The 17,981-nt window shown below is 42.3% G+C and overlaps 1 protein-coding gene across 1 annotated transcript; it reads left to right on the top strand.

Moving 5' to 3' along the window:
* Window positions 1–12,881: 12,881 nt before the first annotated feature.
* LOC109207394 (actin cytoskeleton-regulatory complex protein pan1-like) lies at window positions 12,882–17,293 on the top strand. Its single transcript, XM_019370304.1, has 5 exons — window positions 12,882–13,002; window positions 15,620–15,766; window positions 15,821–16,461; window positions 16,555–16,746; window positions 16,820–17,293. Exons 1-5 carry the CDS (start codon window positions 12,882–12,884, stop codon window positions 17,291–17,293), a joined length of 1,575 nt encoding a protein of 524 aa, XP_019225849.1.
* The last annotated feature ends 688 nt before the right edge of the window (window positions 17,294–17,981 follow it).

Genomic DNA, 17,981 nt, shown 5'->3' with positions numbered 1-17,981 from the left:
TTCCATTCCTCATCAATCCAATGAGTGGTTACAGTAAGATAATCACAGTCATTACCACTTCTACCAATATCAGTAGTAATAGCAATGCGACAATCTATATGAGTAAATAAATAGCGCAAATATTATTCATATTCATGTTTATATTTATAAATCTCGCTCTTTACGGTTGCGCGAGGCCATCCTTTATAAGTAGGATTAAAAACTTTTCTAATATAATGCACAAAGTGAGGGTTAGAAGGAAACTATAGGGTAAGCACATAACAGTAACCATTTTTCCCAATTCTTTACGATCTTTATTTGGATCGTAATATAAAATGCCACCGGTAACAGTGTTAATTCCCAGTTGAACTATATTTGACCCGGTACTAGGGTTAACCTGAGTACCTACACTTGTCCCCTCTTGCGCAGCTTTCATTCGTAAAAATCTAGCTTTATCTTTAGGGTGTGTCTTTATGTGTCTACTCAAAGTACCCGTACCCCTACGGTCTCCAGTAAATTTATGAGCCATCAAAGTCCCACAAGTTTTACACTTAGCCTTATTTTGATTTCTTAGTTGAGTAAAAAAGTGCCAAACAAGAGATGTTTCTTGCCATTTAGATGGTTGTCTATTAAAAGTAGGGGTTACTACAAGAGGGTCAGGCGGGGCATCATTTGGATTATTATCAGTTGGGTTCAACATGACTAGTAGGTGTATCATCTAAATCCGGTTGTGTTTCATCCAAATCATTATTTTCCTCATCATTTTCATCGATAGTTGTATTATTATAAAGAGCATTCATATATTCATTATTTAATTGTTGACCTGGTGCAATATCATGGTAAAATTGACTATCGGTAAATTGAAAACAAGGGTTATCACTATCAAGAATAATAGGTGGAGGAGGACAGGTAACAAGTCTGGGTCGGGTAGCCGGGGGAGGAGTAGTAGCTTGGCCACTAGATTCACCAATTTTAGATTTTCCCTTACCACCAAACATTTTTTTCAAAGAAAAGGCCATATTAATTATAATTATACAAACTAAAATAAACAAAACTATAATATTAAAACTTAAGAGTTGGAATGAGTTTACCGAATTGACGAACAACTTCTTGAAAATTGTATATTGTTGAAGACTTGAAGACTTGAATACTTCAATTCACCAACTTCACAGTTTTTCACAAATTGCAATAATAAAGTAAGCAATTATAGAAGAAAATTAGAGAGAGATTGATGATTTTGTGAGTAAAAATGAAAGAATGAGGGGGTATTTATAGTTGAGAATAGGGGGAAAGTATAATTATAAAAAGTTTGGGGTTAAAACAAAGTTTGGGGGCCAAATGGCTATTTTTTAAAAAGCCAAACGGCTAAATTGGCAGGCCAACGACTAGTTTTTAAACTTCCAACCGTTGGCCAATTTTAAAAAAATATTTTTTTTTTGAAAAATAGTCGTTGGCCCGTTAGGCCCGGTTGAACCGGCCCAGGCCCACCAGCCGGTCCCGGGCTAAACGGTTCCGGGCTCGCGGTCTCAACATGGAGGACCGACCCACAGTTGGCTCCTAGGATCGCTTGGGACTGGACCGTTTGGACCGGCTCGTTTAGCCCGTTTAGCCTGTGGTCTCGCGGTCCCGGGCCGGGCCCGGACCACAATACAGCCTTACTGGAGACACTCAAACTGCCTGCGGTAATCTTCTCTCAGTGTGATAGGAAGGAACTTCTCATGAAATAGCTGAGAGAATTGGTCCCAAGTAAGAGCAGGCGACCCAGCTGGTCTAGTAGATACATAATCCTTCTACCATCTCTTGGCGGAGCCCGTCATTTGAAACACAGCAAAATCGACCCCATTGGTCTCAATTATACCCATGTTCCTCAGAACCTTATGGCAACAGTCAAGATAATTCTGTGGGTCCTCAGAAGATGCACCACTGAAGTGAACTGGCAAGAGCTTGGTTGTTACACCCCATGTTTTCGTACGTAAGAGTACGCCGTAAGTCAATAGATGTAAGCTCAAAAATGAAATCATCGTTGAAAATTTTACAAAGTTAGTTAATCATGTTAACGTGGAGGTTAAAAATATTTAAGATCATGAATATCAAGTACCAACAGGGTTTGAAGGCTTAGAAGCTAAACGAATTGAAGAAAATAAGTTTCGTCAAAAGTCGACAAGGTTGAATGTTATAACATGTACTTTTGGGGTGAGACTAGGGTGCTTAACATTATAAAGAGATTATGTTATGAGTTATTTTAGACGTATGATAGTCGTGTGTTATGTTTTGAATTCGAGCGAGTTGTGGAACAAAAGTTGGAAAAGGTCATCACAAGTTCCATTTATAAATGTGTGGAAACTTAGGTCAAATGTAGCTGAGCTTTTCTCCCAATATACTTGGAATTAGGAGATGATATACCTACCAAATTGAATATCTATGAGTCTATTTTCTAACTCATTAAACCGTTTTTCAATACGACATCGGAGTAGAGAGAAATGTGCATTTCCGCGAGACTGGGCAGACTACTAGGTGACAAGTAGGTGTGTCACCTACTTGCTTAAATGAGAGTCCAAAAAAGGGCTATTTCGGGTCGGCCAAAGAGCCCATTTAAGGGATTATCTCCTGCAATATAACACCCAATTATATAACACAATAACCAGACCTAAACCCCTGCAAACATCCTCCCAAAAATTGCCCACAAACGCTAGTTGATTTTCTCTCCTTTTCAAGTTCTGGTTGGAGGTAAAACCTAAAGTTTGAAGAACCAATATAGGAGCCGAGTTATTCAAAAAATAAGGTAAGTTTACTGCTCTCTTTCATCCATTTTTTCTGCTCGAGATGTATGGAAAGTCATTCTATAATTGTAAGAACTCACGGGACGGTGATCGGAAGCCGTGTGTTCGAGTTATTCACTTGTAGCGGACTGTTTTGTCTTGCTGTTGGATTGCGTGTATTATTACTGTTTTCTGGAGTTTTGGAGGAGGAAGGTTGTGGAGAGACACCACATAAATGTAGGGTCGAGGTCTGGTCGTTCGTCATAACATTTTCAGGCTGTTTGACACTACTACGATGGTCGTTTTGTGTATGAAGAGATTGGTGTGTGTTGGGCTGTTTTGTAGTATTTTGTGGTGTATATAAGGTTGGAAAATAATGTATATATGTTGATATTGTTGTGTTCTTGTGTTGTTGGTGTTATCTTGAATTTGGAGTAAGTAAGGATTATAGGGGAGATACTGCCCGTTTTTATACAAAATAAGCTTGTCGTTCGTTGTGCGATAGTTGTACCTTTCTTAACTTTGTATTATTATAGTTGTTGTAGATTAAGGTGCGAAGAGGCGAGTTCAACTTGGTGATTGGAAAGATTGTGATAAGGTATGTTAAGGCTAAACCTTTCCTTCATTTTGGCATGATCCCGTAACTACATGCGTTTGATACCGATATCATAAAGAGAAGTTCCTATTCCCGATTTTATGTACATTATCCTCATAATCTACAGTATTCTCCCTTATTGGAACTTCATATTCAGTTTAGTTTTGTCTTCTTTTAGCCAAGATAGAAGAGTGTCTATATATATATATATATATATATATATATATATATATATATATATATATAGTATTACAGTATTTTCACCATCATCGAGATATAATCAGTGGGCAGGCCCCTATTGGGCAACCTCTGATCAGATGGTAAGTTATATACCGAGCCTACTGTGGCCGAGCGCCTATGAGCTAGCCCAGAATGGCCGATATACAGAGGCTAGTACGGACGCGTGCCTATGAGCGAGCCTACTATGGTAGAGCAGTTACACATACCGAGCCTTATAAGGCCGGGCATCTATTTTACTTACTATATTGAGAGAGTTGAGTCAGTATCAGTAGGTAAGCATATCTTCACATTATCTTTGACTCCCAATTATTTTCAGTTATTATATTATCAGTTCAGTTTCAGCTTTCAGTTATTCTGTTTCCTTACATACTCGATACATTATTTCGTACTGATATCCCTTTTGTTGGGGATGATGCATTTCTTGCCTCCAAGTCCTGATTGACAGTTGGACAGACCCTCCCAGCAGACAGAGTCAAACATCAGCTTGGAGGTAAGCTCCACTTCCTCGGAGATACCAGGTCTAGACCTTGGAGTCCATTATATATACAAGTTTGATGGGTAGGGGTCGAGGCCCTGTCCCAACCCTTGTATAGTTCAGTTATCTCTAGAGGCTTGTAGACGAGTCCTATATATTTTGTATATCAGTAGATGTTCATGGCAGTTTCGTCGGCCTGCACAGTTATTTATATATATATATATATATATATATATATATATATATATATATATAAGCTTTTGGGTATGTTTACCCCACATATGAGAGAGACGTTATTTTTAGACGATTCAGAATATGGCCTCATCGGCCTAAGTTGAGGGTTACCCTCTAGAGTTCACATTTACAGAGTGGTATGCTCGGGCCGAGTATGACACCGGGTGCCGACTACGCCTATTCAGGTTTTGGGCGTGACATTGGTAAACTTGTCCAACCTTAATAAGCCCTTAGAAGACATGGCGGATCCATCACCTGCCTGCGCAACAACAACTGGCTAGACTACCCCAACTTGTAGGGCTACTTGTGTCTGATCCTGGGGAGCCATCTTCTCAGGAGTGTGAGTAGCGGAAGTCTGTGCTCCTCCCCCAGCCTAAGACATGGCTGGTGCCATACCAAATGTACCGGCCTGGGCCACACTCTCCATAAGGCCCACCAAATGAACTAGAGCATCCTGAAGCACTAGGATGGTACTGAACCCCTCCGGGACCTGAGCTGGTCCAACAGGTACAGTCTGAGCTGGAACCTCCTTATCAAATGCTATCTGAGGCTCCACTACTGGTGCTGTTGCTCGAGCTCTAGGCTGAGCTCTGCCTCTGCCTCAGCCTCTGGCGCGACCTTAACCTCGACCTCTGCCCCTCGTAGGGCTGCTGCTGAGGGCTCCGTCTACCGTCCAGTTGAAGATGCGGTGCGTGTTCTCGCCTTTTGCGAGAGATCAAGATTAGAAGAGTTCAATTACTAATGGTAGAATGTAATCGCACGATAGAGAAGAATATAAGTGAACTTGTTCCTAACTCCATAGCCTCTAGAAGATAAGTACAGACGTCTCCGTACCGATCCTCCAGACTCTACTAAGTAACTCGTGACTCGTGAGACCTATGCAACCTAGTGCTCTGATACCAACTTGTCACGACCCGGAATTCCCACCTATGGGGCCGCGATGGCGCCTAATATTTCACTTGCTAGGCAAGCCAACTTGAGAACAACTTATTCATTTTTCAACACTTTAGATTAAATAAAGAGAAAGAACTAAAATAACTGCAGAAATCCAATGTAAAATGCGGAAGCTGAAACAGCCAAACGTCTGCTACAACCTTGGACCCGGTGTCACAAGTACACAGGCTACTAGAATAGTACAAACAAGGGTCTGAAATAAACATAAAGTTGTCTGAAGGAAAATACACAGCTAAATAAAAGGGAGGTGGACTCTAGGAGCTGCGAGCGCTGAGTAGCTGTACCTTAAGTCTCTGCAAAGCTGATTAACCCAAGCACGCTAATAGCCCCCGTTGGGACCGACTCCGAAATCTATGCAAGAAGTGCAGACTGTAGAATGAGTACAACCGACCCTATGTACTCTGTAAGTGCCGAGCCTAACCTCGACGAAGTAGTGACGAGGCTAAGGCAGGTCACTTACACTACAACCTATACGCAGTATATAATAAAACATGAGGAAGAAATACAGAACAAAATAAGACAATTAACTGAAGAAAAAAAGCTAAGTCCTCAAAGGAAACCAATACCGATCAGAATTACCAATCCTTAGAGTTCCGTATAAAACTACCGAGAACCAACACAGTACAGAGAAATAGAAACACATAGTTGTTGTGGCGCGCAACCCGATCCCATCGTACCGTACAGTCCTCCCTTATTATACTGTAATAATATCACAATCATAAACAGATAAGTATATGTTGCTGCGTGCAACCCGATCCCACCATATAACAAAATCAGTATCACAATTCACCCTTATTTCACTGTATTAATCCCCCCTTATTACACCTGTTGTGGAGTGCAACCCGATCCTACCATATCAGTACAAATTCACCCTTGTTCCACCATATCAATCCATCCTTATTTCACCTATTGCGGCGTGCACCTGATCCTACCATATCAGTACAAATATTCACTGAGTGTAGTTAAATTCATAAAGGAAACCTTATACCAACTCAAAAATCCACATGTGTAATACTACATGGCAAGACAAGTCCAGTAATGACAATTAGAAGGTGCAAGTATTTCATTTAAGGCAAATAGCAACGAGTCATGAAGGCATGAATATTCTTAACATGTTTAACAGGAGAAACCATGAATAACAAGTAGCAAATAAAGCATGGAAGACATTTAAAACATATAACAGCTAAGGCAGGGAAGGAGAAAATTAAGGAAAAGCGAAAAATCAGGGAAACAGGTAATTCGGCGGCGTATAAGCACTCGTCACCTCGCATATACGCTGCAACACATGAATTCACATAGCACATAGTCCGAGGGTTCCTAATTCCCTCAAATAAAGGTTTAACTCAACACTTACCTCACTCCGCAGTCAACTCAAAGCTCTACCGGGGCCTTTCCCTTAGAATCCACCTCCAAACCACTCGTATCTAACCACAAGTGACTCAATAATATCAAGTATTGCTAAAGGAATCAATTACAATGCATAAAATTAGAATTCCCACACTTTTCCCCAAAAAGTAAAAAATCAATCCCGAGGTCACTTGGTCCGAACCAAAAATTCGGACCAAAACCCAATTACCCATTCACCCCCGAGCCCGATTTTGTAATTTATTTTGAAATCCGACCTCAATTTGAGGTCTAAATTCTAATTTCACAAAAATCCCCAATTCTACCCAAACCCCCAATTTCTACCATGCAAATCCTAGATTTTAGGTTCAAATCTTGTGAAATGTATTGGAAGATTGAAAGAAAATAGGTTAGAATGACTTATCAATGAATTGGGGAAGAAAGGTTCTTGGAAAAATCACCTCTAGGGTTCTAGGTTTGAAAATTTGAAGAATGAGAGAAAAATCCTGTCAAGTTCAGATTTGATCAGGTGCAGGTGTCGCAATTGCGAACCCCGAAAATGCGAGAAATTCTTCGCAATTGCGAAGTCTCAATCGACCGGTTTGGACTCTTAGGGTTCTTATGCACACTATATTGAAGTTTTTCTATCATGTTATGTCCTCCATTGTTAATTTCACTCTTATATGCCTTATTTGAAGTTGCTGGTTCATGGTTCTATCTTTTACTGCCAAAGATACTCATACATGCTTTAATTGTAATTGTTTCCTCTTTATTGTCGTGTTACCTCTTCTGTAGTTGATTATCCTTATTTCAGGTTATTGCTACATTTTGTCTCTTCTGTAGTTGATTATCCTTAATTGAAGTTGATGTTACATGTTAGCTCTCTTGTTGTTGAACTACTCTTACTTAAAGTTATTATTACTTGTTATGTCTTTCATTGTTGAGCTTATTCTTCCATTTCATTGTATTGTTGTAATTCTGGTGTTGATTTACTTGTCGTACCTTCATGTTATTGTTTTTCTTATTGTACTAGGTGTTGTTGAGCCATGTACTATGTGTGGTTGTGGTATTGAAATTATTATTGTGGAAACATTATGATATATGGCCACATGTGGTGTGGGTTGTTATATTTTGGCACATGTGGTATTGTTGAGAGGATTGTCGGGGTGTTAGCACATGATTTGTCCGTGCTATTGTTACTATTGATATTTACACTTGTGGCTTGACAAGGCAGGCTATACATATTGGGTTTGCGCATGTGGCTGTCACGACCCGGATTTCCCACCCTCGGGAGTCGTGATGGCGCCTACTAATAGGAGCTAGGCAAGCCAATTAATTTAATACTTCTCTCAACATCATTAACAAAATAAAGAAGAACGAGGCAATTAATATAAAAGCGGAAGTCTCGAAACATAAATAACAGAAACCAAGTGCGGAATTTCAAATACACCTCTACCCAGATCTGGTGTCACTAACTCACGAACTTCTACTGAATGCTAAATACAAAGTCTGAATGAGAATACAGTACTGTCTGATCCGATACAAGGGAAATCAAATGAAAGACAGAGATAAGAGAGAGACTCCGGGCCATGCGGACGCCAGCAAGCTACCTCGGAATCTCCGGACTGAAGTAAGCTCCCAACGCTCCTACTGCTGACCAAAGGCTCCTGCTCCGGTACTATGATCTGTGCAAAAAGCACAGAAGTGTAGCATCAGCACAACCGACCCCATGTGCTGGTAAGTGCCTGGCCTAACCCCGGTGAAGTAGTGACGAGGCTAGACAGGACCTACCAAAAACAACCTGTGCAGATATATATATACAAAGGCAACATAAATAACAACAGAGAATATCAACTAAAAAGAGGTAGGGGGCATGCTCGGGGAAAATACAGCGAATACAGATCAACGGATATAACGACGAGACTATCTCAATACCATAACTCATATATAAGTGGTCGGCGCGCCACACGGTCCCATTTCTTAATTCATAAGTGGACGGCGTGCCACACGATCCCATTTCATAATATATAAGTGGTCGACGTGCCACACGATCCCATTTCATAATATATAAGTGGACGGCGTGCCACACGATCCCATATTATAGTATATAAGTGGACGGCGTGCCACACGATCCCATATTATAGTATATAAGTGGACGGCGTGCCACACGATCCCATACTATAGTTCAAAATATCTGACTTTGTAAAGAGGGCCCCATTAGGGAAATTCGACAATTTAACACTTTAACCCGGCAAGGGTACAGCTAACAGCCCAAATATCCCGGCTAGGCAGAGTACATAAAATAGTCTACACGTCCCGGCAAGGGAATAATCACAACACATCCTCTTTTAAATCACTTCTTTCTCCACTATCACATTCTTGTTCGAGCCAACGCTCCAAAATATACCAATCACAATTCTTCCTCGACCGTTCACATTATATGAAATTTATCGAGTAAACAGGGAAATTGTGTCACATCATTCGAATTACAAGCAATTAAGACTCGCGGTCATGTTAGACTCCGGTGCATAGACAACCGTCACCATGCCTATACACCATACTCCACATTTAGCAAGTAGCAAATAACATCCTAATCCTATTCCCTCAAGCCAAAGTTAGAACAAACACTTACCTCGGTCCAAAGAATAGCAATCAATCCTCAAATACCGCCTTTCCTCTACAATCCGACTCCGAAACAATGGTATCTAGGCATAATTAATTCGATAATATCAATTAGGGCTCAACAACATCATCCCATAGCCTAGAAATGAGTTTTCTAGCATTCTTCCAAAAATACCAAAATTCGACACCGGGCCCACATGGTCCAAACACGAGGCTCGGACCAAAACCCAATCACCCATAACCCCACGAGTTCAAATATATAATTTGTTTTAAGATTCGACCCCAAATTGAGGTTGAATCACCCAAAATCCTCAAAACCCTAACTCTACCCAAACTCCCTAATTTCTACTTTGATTTCACATGTTTAGGCCTAATAATTCGAATAATATTAATGGAAGTTGAAGAAAACGAGTTGAGCAACACTTACCCAAGAAAGTTTGATGAAGAATCACTCCAAAAATCGCCGAAGAGCTGTTGGAGAAGAGAGAGTTTGAGAAATGGGATAAAATCCCGTTTCTGTTCTGTTTTGGGTCTTAAATCACTGGGCAGAAATTTTCCCTTCGCGTTCGCGACACCCCGGTCGCGTTCGCAATGAAGGAAGACGGGCAGGCATCGCGTTCGCGAAGGGTCACTGCGAACGCGAAGAGGAAAAATCTGGGGCTTCACAATTGGCCTACGCGAATACGTGGTGCCTTACGTGAACACGTAGAAGAGGCAGACCCGTCTCCGCGAACGCGGGAGCCTTCACGCGAACGCGTAGAGGATATGGCTAGTGTCCGGGATTTGTTGTACGCGAACATGAGGAGTGGCTCGCGAACGCGAAGAAGGGGGAGGAGAAGCCTTCGCGAACGCGACCAGAGGGACGCGAACGCGAAGAAGGACTACCTGCTGCAGATTTTCTGCAATTTTTCTAAGACCAAAACCACCTCGATACCTATCCGAAACACACCCGAGCCCTCAGGGCTCCAAACCAAATATGCACACTGACTCAAAAACATCATACGAACTTGCTCGAGCGATCAAATCGCCAAAATAACATCAAAATCAATGAATTGAGCCTTAAAATCCAAGAAATCTTTCAAATTTCATGAACTTCCAAATTTTCCAATTTAAGGCCGAAACACGTCAAACGACGTCCGTTTTAAACCAAGCTTTACAGGAAGCGCTTAAACAACATATATGACCTGTACCGGGCGTCGGAACCAAAATATGAGCCCGATACCATGGTCTTTTAATCAATTTTCATTTCCATTTTCCTTAAGAATTTCAGAAAAACAATTTCACAGAAAAATTCATTTCTCGGGCTCTCGACCTCGAAATTCGACTTCGGGCATATGCCCGAGTCTCATATTTTTCTAAGGACCCTCCGGGACCGCCAAATCACGGGTCCGGGTCCGTTTACCAAAAATGTTGACCAAAGTCAACTTTAGCAATATTAATATCAAAATTCTTCAATTTTTTCACAAAGTTCACATATTTCAACATAAAAGCTTTCCGGCTTCGCGCCCGGACTGCGCACGCAAATCGAGGCAACTAAAAGCGAGGTTTTCAAGGCCTCAGAAGCACGGAAATAGGAAAAAGTCCAGTGATGACCCCTTTGGGTCGTCACAGTGGCGAGACAAGGTGGGATAATTATTATGTGTGTGTGGCGAGACAAGGGGGGCATTTACTTTATTTTTTCGCACGCGGTGAGACAAGGGGTGCTATATCGGGGATGACTTGTGATGGAACAGGGCAATATTATTGATGATAATTGTGTGGTAGTGTGACCTTCTTGTGTGTGTCATGCATATTGCAAGTCTTGTTTGTGTTGTTTCTAATGTGTTATTCGGTGTCTCTGATCTTACTTGTGACTCGAGCTGTGATAGTACACTTGCACAAGCATATACCGTAACTTGTCACTTTTATTAGCCTAGAAGTATGAACCTTGATATTTGTTGATCATTTACATGTATTCTAGTACACATGCCTTCTGTACATGAGTTGTACTATTGGCACGTGAGTTGTCCGTGCGGATATGAGGTATTGTTTTTATTAGAATGTGAGTTGTCCGTCCGGATTTGAGATATTGTTACTGTTAGCACGTGAATTGTCTGTTCAAATATGAAGTATTAATGGCATTGGCACGTGAGTTGTCCGTGCGGTTGTGATTGGTAATGCGGGAACAAGATGCCAAGTGATCAGGGTTCGTGATTTGGGACTCGTGATTTTTGATTATGAGGCGTGGTACCTCGGGGTAATTCTTGTATAAACCTTGTGTTCTAGTTGATTATTTGGTTGCTACTTCTTTTCCTTACTTGGTTTCACTGGACTTTAACTATATTCTGCTTACTTTACAACGCTATTACATGTTTGCTCCTTGTTGCGAATTGCTGCTTCTAGTTTTCATCTGCAAGTATTGTATTGTTATTCTTACCATGTTTAGCTTTATATTGATATTGTTCCCTACTAATTTCATATTCATACTTGTATAAGTTATTATGTCTCGTAGGTGTCTTGACTATTCCTCGCCACTACTCCACTGAGGTTAGTCTTGATGCTTAATGGGTACCACTGTGGCGTACCCATGCTACGTTTGCTATACTTTTTGTGCAGATCCAGGTATCTCAGATTGTGTTTGCCATTAGATAACTGATCTAGCCTTGCGGTGGAGACTTAAAGGTACAGCGTTCGCAAGCCTCGGAGTCACCTTATGAAGTTTTGCTTTGTACCATTTATTTCTATTCCAAACAGTGATGTATTTGATATTCTTAGTTATTCTTAAAAAGGCTCATGACATGTACTACCGGTTTGGGGATGTTGTACATCTATTGATAGTTGTTGTCTATGTATTGAAGTTACTGGTTCACATTTAATAGTTAATTGGTTTAAATCTGTTATTAACTCAGTATGTGGTAGGCTTACCTAGTCTTAGAGACTAGGTGCAATCACGACTTCTGAGAAGGAATTTTGGGTCATGACAATTGGCATTCAGTCCGGTGGTTTGAGTTCATGAGTAGCATCATATGGTGTATTATGACATGAGTTTATGGTCGGTTTTGGTCTTTGAATTGTTTGGAATTGATTTGGAAGAATGATTATTAAATATGAAACTTTAAGTTGGAAGAGTTGGCCAAATTTTGACTTTTTTGTGTATTTGATCACGGATCGGTGTCTTTATGTTTCCATTAGGTTCGGATGGTGATTTTGGACTTGGGCGTATGCCCGGATTTGCATTTGGATGTTTCTAGAGGGTTTTAACACTAATTGACAAAAGTTGGCAATTTGAAGGTTTGGAAAGTATATAGGTTGACCGGGAGTTGACTTCGATGTTATCAGGTTCATATTGGCGTTCTGGGAGTTGGTGTAGGTTCATTATATTTTTTTGGAACTTGTATGAAAAATTTGAATTGATTCCGAGTTGTTTAGACATGATCGACGTAAGTTTGGAAATTTGAAATTTGAAATGGTTCATATAGCTTGATTCGAGGTACAATTTTTGTTTTGTGTGGATTCAGTCCTCGAGTAGGTCCATTTTATGTTTCTGGAATTGTTGTTATGTTTGGATGGGGTTGCGAGGGGCTCGAGTATGTTTCAAGTTGATTTCAGATTGATTTTGGTCTATGTTGCATGCTGAAGGATTTTTTGGTTCTGGTGTGTCCGCATCTGCAGAGGGTTGGTCACAAATACGAGTTCGTAGATGCGGGCTAATGGTTGCAAAGAGAAATTGGACCGGGGATGGGAAGACCGCAAATCTGCAGTCATGGTCGCACCTGCAGGATCGCGAAAGCGGTTAGTGTGGTGCAGAAGCGAAAAGGCAGGTTGGAGAGGAGTTCCGCAGAAGCGGATATAGCTCGCACCTGCGATGTCACAGAGGCAGAAGGTTGTCTGCATGTGCAAGGGGTTGGATTTTTAGTGGTCTCCACAGAAGAAGGATTTTTGTCGTAGAAGCGATGTCGCAAAAGCGGCCGGTGGTTCGCATATGCGAAAGAGCTGGGTAGAGGCTTTATAGTTCGAGGGTTGAGTTGTTTTTATCATATTTGTGAGTTATAGAGCTCGGATTTGGACGACCTTTTTTGTTTGGGTTTGATTCCTATGGCATTACTTGATGTTTTTGAGTTGCTTTGGCTAGTTTCGAGCCGTTCATAGTTAGATTCACATGAGATGGCATTTCTAGAGTATTGTTTGGCTTGATCGATATTTGATTTGGCTTGTTCGAGTTAAGCAACATATATTAACTTTGAATTGAGGGTTTTTTATCCTTGAAAACTATGCTATTTGAGATATGTTGGAGGTTCCGCACACGCTAGACGACGGGCATGTGTGCGTGCACCAGGGTATTCGTGATCCAGGTAGTTATTAGGCTGTTATATGCCTTGTTTTACTATCATGCTTCTTTGATATTAAGTTTTCTTCATTTGTATTACAACATGGGTTATTATTCAAGCTAGAATCATGTCTAGGGCACCTGCTTAATTGTTTGAGACATGATAGGGCTATTTTCTCCATGTTGAGCTATTTGCCTTAGGCGTAGTCATACTTGTTTACCTTGAAAATGGTAATGACAATTAAATTAGATTGTGTGGTTCTAAAAATACGTAATTTATTTTAATGCTAGTTGTTAGGCGATAGATGCTAAGTGTGAGGTAGGAAAGTAAAGTAAAAGTGATATAAAAGCTTTAGGGCAGTATGTTATGCAAACCGAATGGCCGTGAATCGGGGTCTCAAGCTAGCCTACGCTGGGCCTCGAGGTCGAGCTAAAGTGCCAGACTGCGGATGGTCGATGAAGAACTAACAGTTCTAAAGACCTTGATGATGACTCTTTATGATCAGTGATGAGTAATAAATGTAGAACAATCAGTAAAACACAATAAATGTAAGCAACAAAATCAAAGGAGAGACAGTAGAATATGTTTTAGTTGAAGAGCAGAGAATGTTCTTGTTCTTGTATTCAATATCATGTCCCTTACAAAATGATAAGGGTTCCCATTATATAGGTCGGGGAATCCCAACATAGTACAGGTGCATTTATTACAAAGATATGTGGCTAGTACAGCCATTTATTACAAAGATAAACGGCTGGTACAACCGTTTAATGTCACGGTACGGACTTGTACTATTCTTGTAGACCTGGTCAGCTCTAACCACATGCCTTGGGATTTTCCCGCTTGTCCATCATAGCCACCAATTTGCACTGCCCCGAGGTCGAACATAGGGAACCCTCGGGGTCGAACCTCGACTGTTCCTCAAGCCTTCTGAAGACGGGCTCAATGGAATGTCATAATGATCATAAAAATCGGACTCTCCAATCTTAGCCGTATACAGATAGTCCCCGCGTTTCTTAGAATAAAAATGATAAGAAACGGTCTTGAATTCTTGCCTTTTAGATACTTCCATCGTGACGTCAGCCCGTCAGAGCATTAAATGACATGACTCGAAGACTGCACAGAGGTCGCTGTCAGCATGATTATCGAGAATCCCACAAAATGTTACTGGTTCGACTCTTCCGCTTCTCTAACGTTGCCCAAACGGCTTCTATGAATATCTCAACTGTTTGTCATTCATACTTTTACAATATCTGCAAGTTTTCAGAGCTAAGTTCACCATCTTCCGCATTCATCTCCTTTCTGTGCTTGCCTCATCATTCTCTTTCTTAGAAACTTTGCTATAGTTATGGTTAAAACCTCCAAAACGGTACCTTGGAAAAAGGGCGCCGCTTCTTCATCATGCCCATCCAAGGGCAAACCAAAAACACCTCCAAGTATTGAGCAATGTATCCCTGTCCACTTCGATACGGTCTCCGATTTTACCATCGAGAAACCCCCTTCTACACCGGCCGATGCGAGCCCATGTCTCGGTACATCAGTGTGGTGACCGACACGAAGAGAGTAAAGATAGACTGCCGATGGGGGGAGGCAATGCAAGTAGAGATCCCCTAAGCTGAGGAAAGCATAGTAGCACACAAAGCTGGCTTCCTCAGCGTATAGACATACCCCTTCTCTCTAGGTCCCGTAGATTCTTCTTCCCTACCGATAGATCCGGTGATTCTTGACTTTTGTCATCAGTACCGAGTGACACTCGGTCAGATCTATCCTTCTTTCTAGAGGATTGTCTACATGCTCAGATATTTCTCCAATCGGATCGAGCGGATGGCCTTCACCCTCGAACATTTGATCAGATTGTACAGCCCCTGCCTCTTCCGATGGGGTTTAATCAAGCTTCACCCTCGATCCACCAAGGCATTCTTTGCGAGCATCGATGAGGACAAAGACCGAGGGTGGATGAGCCGGTTTGTCAGAGTAAGAACCTCAGACATCATCCCTGCTGATAGGATGCCATTCCCGGAGGAATGGAATATGAAGCGTAAGTGTCTCTACATCGAGCACATTTTATTGCCCCTCCCTCTTCTTCTGAAATGTTTTTCCTTTGATTATGTAGCCACCGTTTGGTTCCCCGGTGCGGTTCAGAGATGGATCAAACTATTAGACTCTGCTTTTCCATACAGTGAGCGTGTTTGGCATGATTTGGCCAAAATGCGGTGGCAGGCCAAGAACCACGATATGCTTTCGTTGTTGTTGTTACCAAGTTTCTCATGAGTATTCTTTGTGGCGGTAAGTTTAATACCTCATGCCTGTGCAGGCCTCGAGGAGGGCATGTCGATGAGACCGCCTCTTCCAGGTGAAGAAGAAATCTCGAAACCAGACAAGGGTAAGAAGAGGAAGAAGGAAGCATCGACCAAGTCTCCAAGATCAAAGAAGTCCACGGTCCGCAGGCCTCAGACCGACGCCACGGTCTTGACTTTGACTGCTGCGGTAAGTCTTCGTGCCAAAGATGAAGATGATGATGATGGCGATCGCTCTTTGGTACAAAGGGTAAGACGGAGCGCTGATGCTCCACAAGCTGTTGGGCGGAAGTCCGCTAAGTCGGGGAAGGCCGATGTGGACCAAACTCGCGCTGAGGAGACCCTCGAGGATGGTTTGGGCGTAGTCCCCGAGCTTCAAGTTGGACATGGTACAGTCCGTGCCGGTGAATCCTCGGCTGTCAATTTCATAGGGCCTGAATCCGAAATTTTTCTAGGTCGAGAAGAAACCCTTATAGAAATCGATACCGGGGGTGGCTTTGAATCGGGCCCTTCATTTTCTCCGGGGGAAATAAGGGATGCCCAGAACAGGGGCGCTGCCGATGCGGGAGCCTCTCAGGAAGAGGACGATACGTTCAAGGACTACTTCATCGGTGTCACTGAGGACACAGATCTCGACGCCCCCATCGCTCTCGAGGAGGCCGAGAGGCTTCAAAAGCAGTTGATATTCTCGACATACCACTTGCGCTTCCAATTTTTACCTTGCCTTTCTAACTTCTCTGCTTTGTTGTAGGTCAAGAAATTGTACGACCACGCCTTCTCTAAGCTTCAAGATGAGCTTTCATGCCGTGAGGAGGAGCTCGAGAAGCTCACCTCGGAGCTAAATGAGTCGAAGGCTTCCTTTGCCCGAAAGGAAGATGAGTTGAGTGAGCTTCGGGCGAGTCTGGAGAGAGTGCACCAGGAAAGGGCTAGCTTTGCTGAGCAGGTAACACAGAGTTTGTGAGTTCATCTTTTTATTCTTGCAACTCAATTCTCACTATCTTGATTCGCCTTTGTAGATTGGGCAAAAGAATGCCCTGGTGGGGCGACTTCTGGAAGAGGTTGCGGCAAAGGATACGAAGATCCTCGGGCTGAAGCGGCAGAATGAGGCCGTGATCTCGGAGAAAGACCTTTTGTGGGGAGAGTTGACCTCGACCCAGGATCTTCTTCGAAGTGATCAGAAGGAGGCCGCTGCATTATCTGTGGCCAAGGCTGAAGCTGATGAATATGCGTCCTCGTACAAGAGGGATGCAGCTACCGCAAACGATCGAGCCAGAGAGATATCCGAGAAGGCCGAGCAGAAGCTGGCTCGGGCTGTTGCTCATGCTTGTTTGCAAGCTAGGAGGCAGGCCTTCGAGGAAGCAAGCACCAAAGATGTCGATCTCTCTGCTGAGATTGAGAAAGACATAGCCTTGGAGGAAGAATCCGCACCTTCAACTACTTCGGATGAGGGTTCCGGAAGTGATTCAGATAGTAGTGAGGGCGAAGAATAGACTTGCGTCGTCATCTCTGTTTCTGCTTTTCTTTTCTTTTTGTATATGGATTCCTCGGGGGGGGGGGGGGGCTTTGTAAAGACACCCTTTGTAAATGTATTTTTGGAAATGCGAAAAGATTCCTTTGCTTCAAATCTTCAAATTTTATTTTTTCAGCTCTTATGCAAAGTTAATCTTTGAATTTTGATGTCGGCTCTTTGGAGCCCGTACTTGGAGTAACCGAGATCCTCGAGATCGGGCACCATCTCGAGGCTAGGTTGATAGCCCTTTTAGAGTCCAAACTTGTAATAGCAGAGATCCTTGAGATCCGGCACCATCTCGAGGCTAGATTGATAGCTCTTCTAGAGTCCATACTTGTAGTAACAGAGATCCTCGAGATCGGGCACCATCTCGAGGCTAGATTGATATGGGGGTCTCGATAGCTTCTCGAGCGCTGTATGACAGTGTCATTCATATGACATGACTGCGAGGTGACCGGGGTGGTCCCACTGGTACACTTCCCCAAAAGTGGTAACGACAACGACATGGTCAGAATTAATTGGCCTTTAGAATAGGCGAACAGTTGCCGCTCGCTCTATATATGTATTTGCTTTCTTCTTATTTGAGGATTTCGCTACTTTAATCAACTATCCTTTTTTTATAGAGCTCTCCTTCCTTGCGTCAGTTCTTTCATCATTTTAATTCAAAG

Source organism: Nicotiana attenuata, unplaced genomic scaffold (assembly GCF_001879085.1).
Source record: "Nicotiana attenuata strain UT unplaced genomic scaffold, NIATTr2, whole genome shotgun sequence".
Taxonomy (NCBI): Eukaryota; Viridiplantae; Streptophyta; class Magnoliopsida; order Solanales; family Solanaceae; genus Nicotiana; species Nicotiana attenuata.
This window is presented reverse-complemented; position numbering and strand designations above follow the sequence as displayed.

Bases quoted from the DNA above. Each gene is read 5' to 3' on its own strand.
- LOC109207394 (XM_019370304.1), top strand. From the start codon at position 12,882: ATGCGGGCTAATGGTTGCAAAGAGAAATTGGACCGGGGATGGGAAGAC. The intron at 15,767-15,820 runs GTTTCTCATGAG...ATGCCTGTGCAG, and splicing joins TTCGTTGTTGTTGTTACCAA to GCCTCGAGGAGGGCATGTCG. The intron at 16,462-16,554 runs GCCGAGAGGCTT...GCTTTGTTGTAG, and splicing joins CCCCCATCGCTCTCGAGGAG to GTCAAGAAATTGTACGACCA.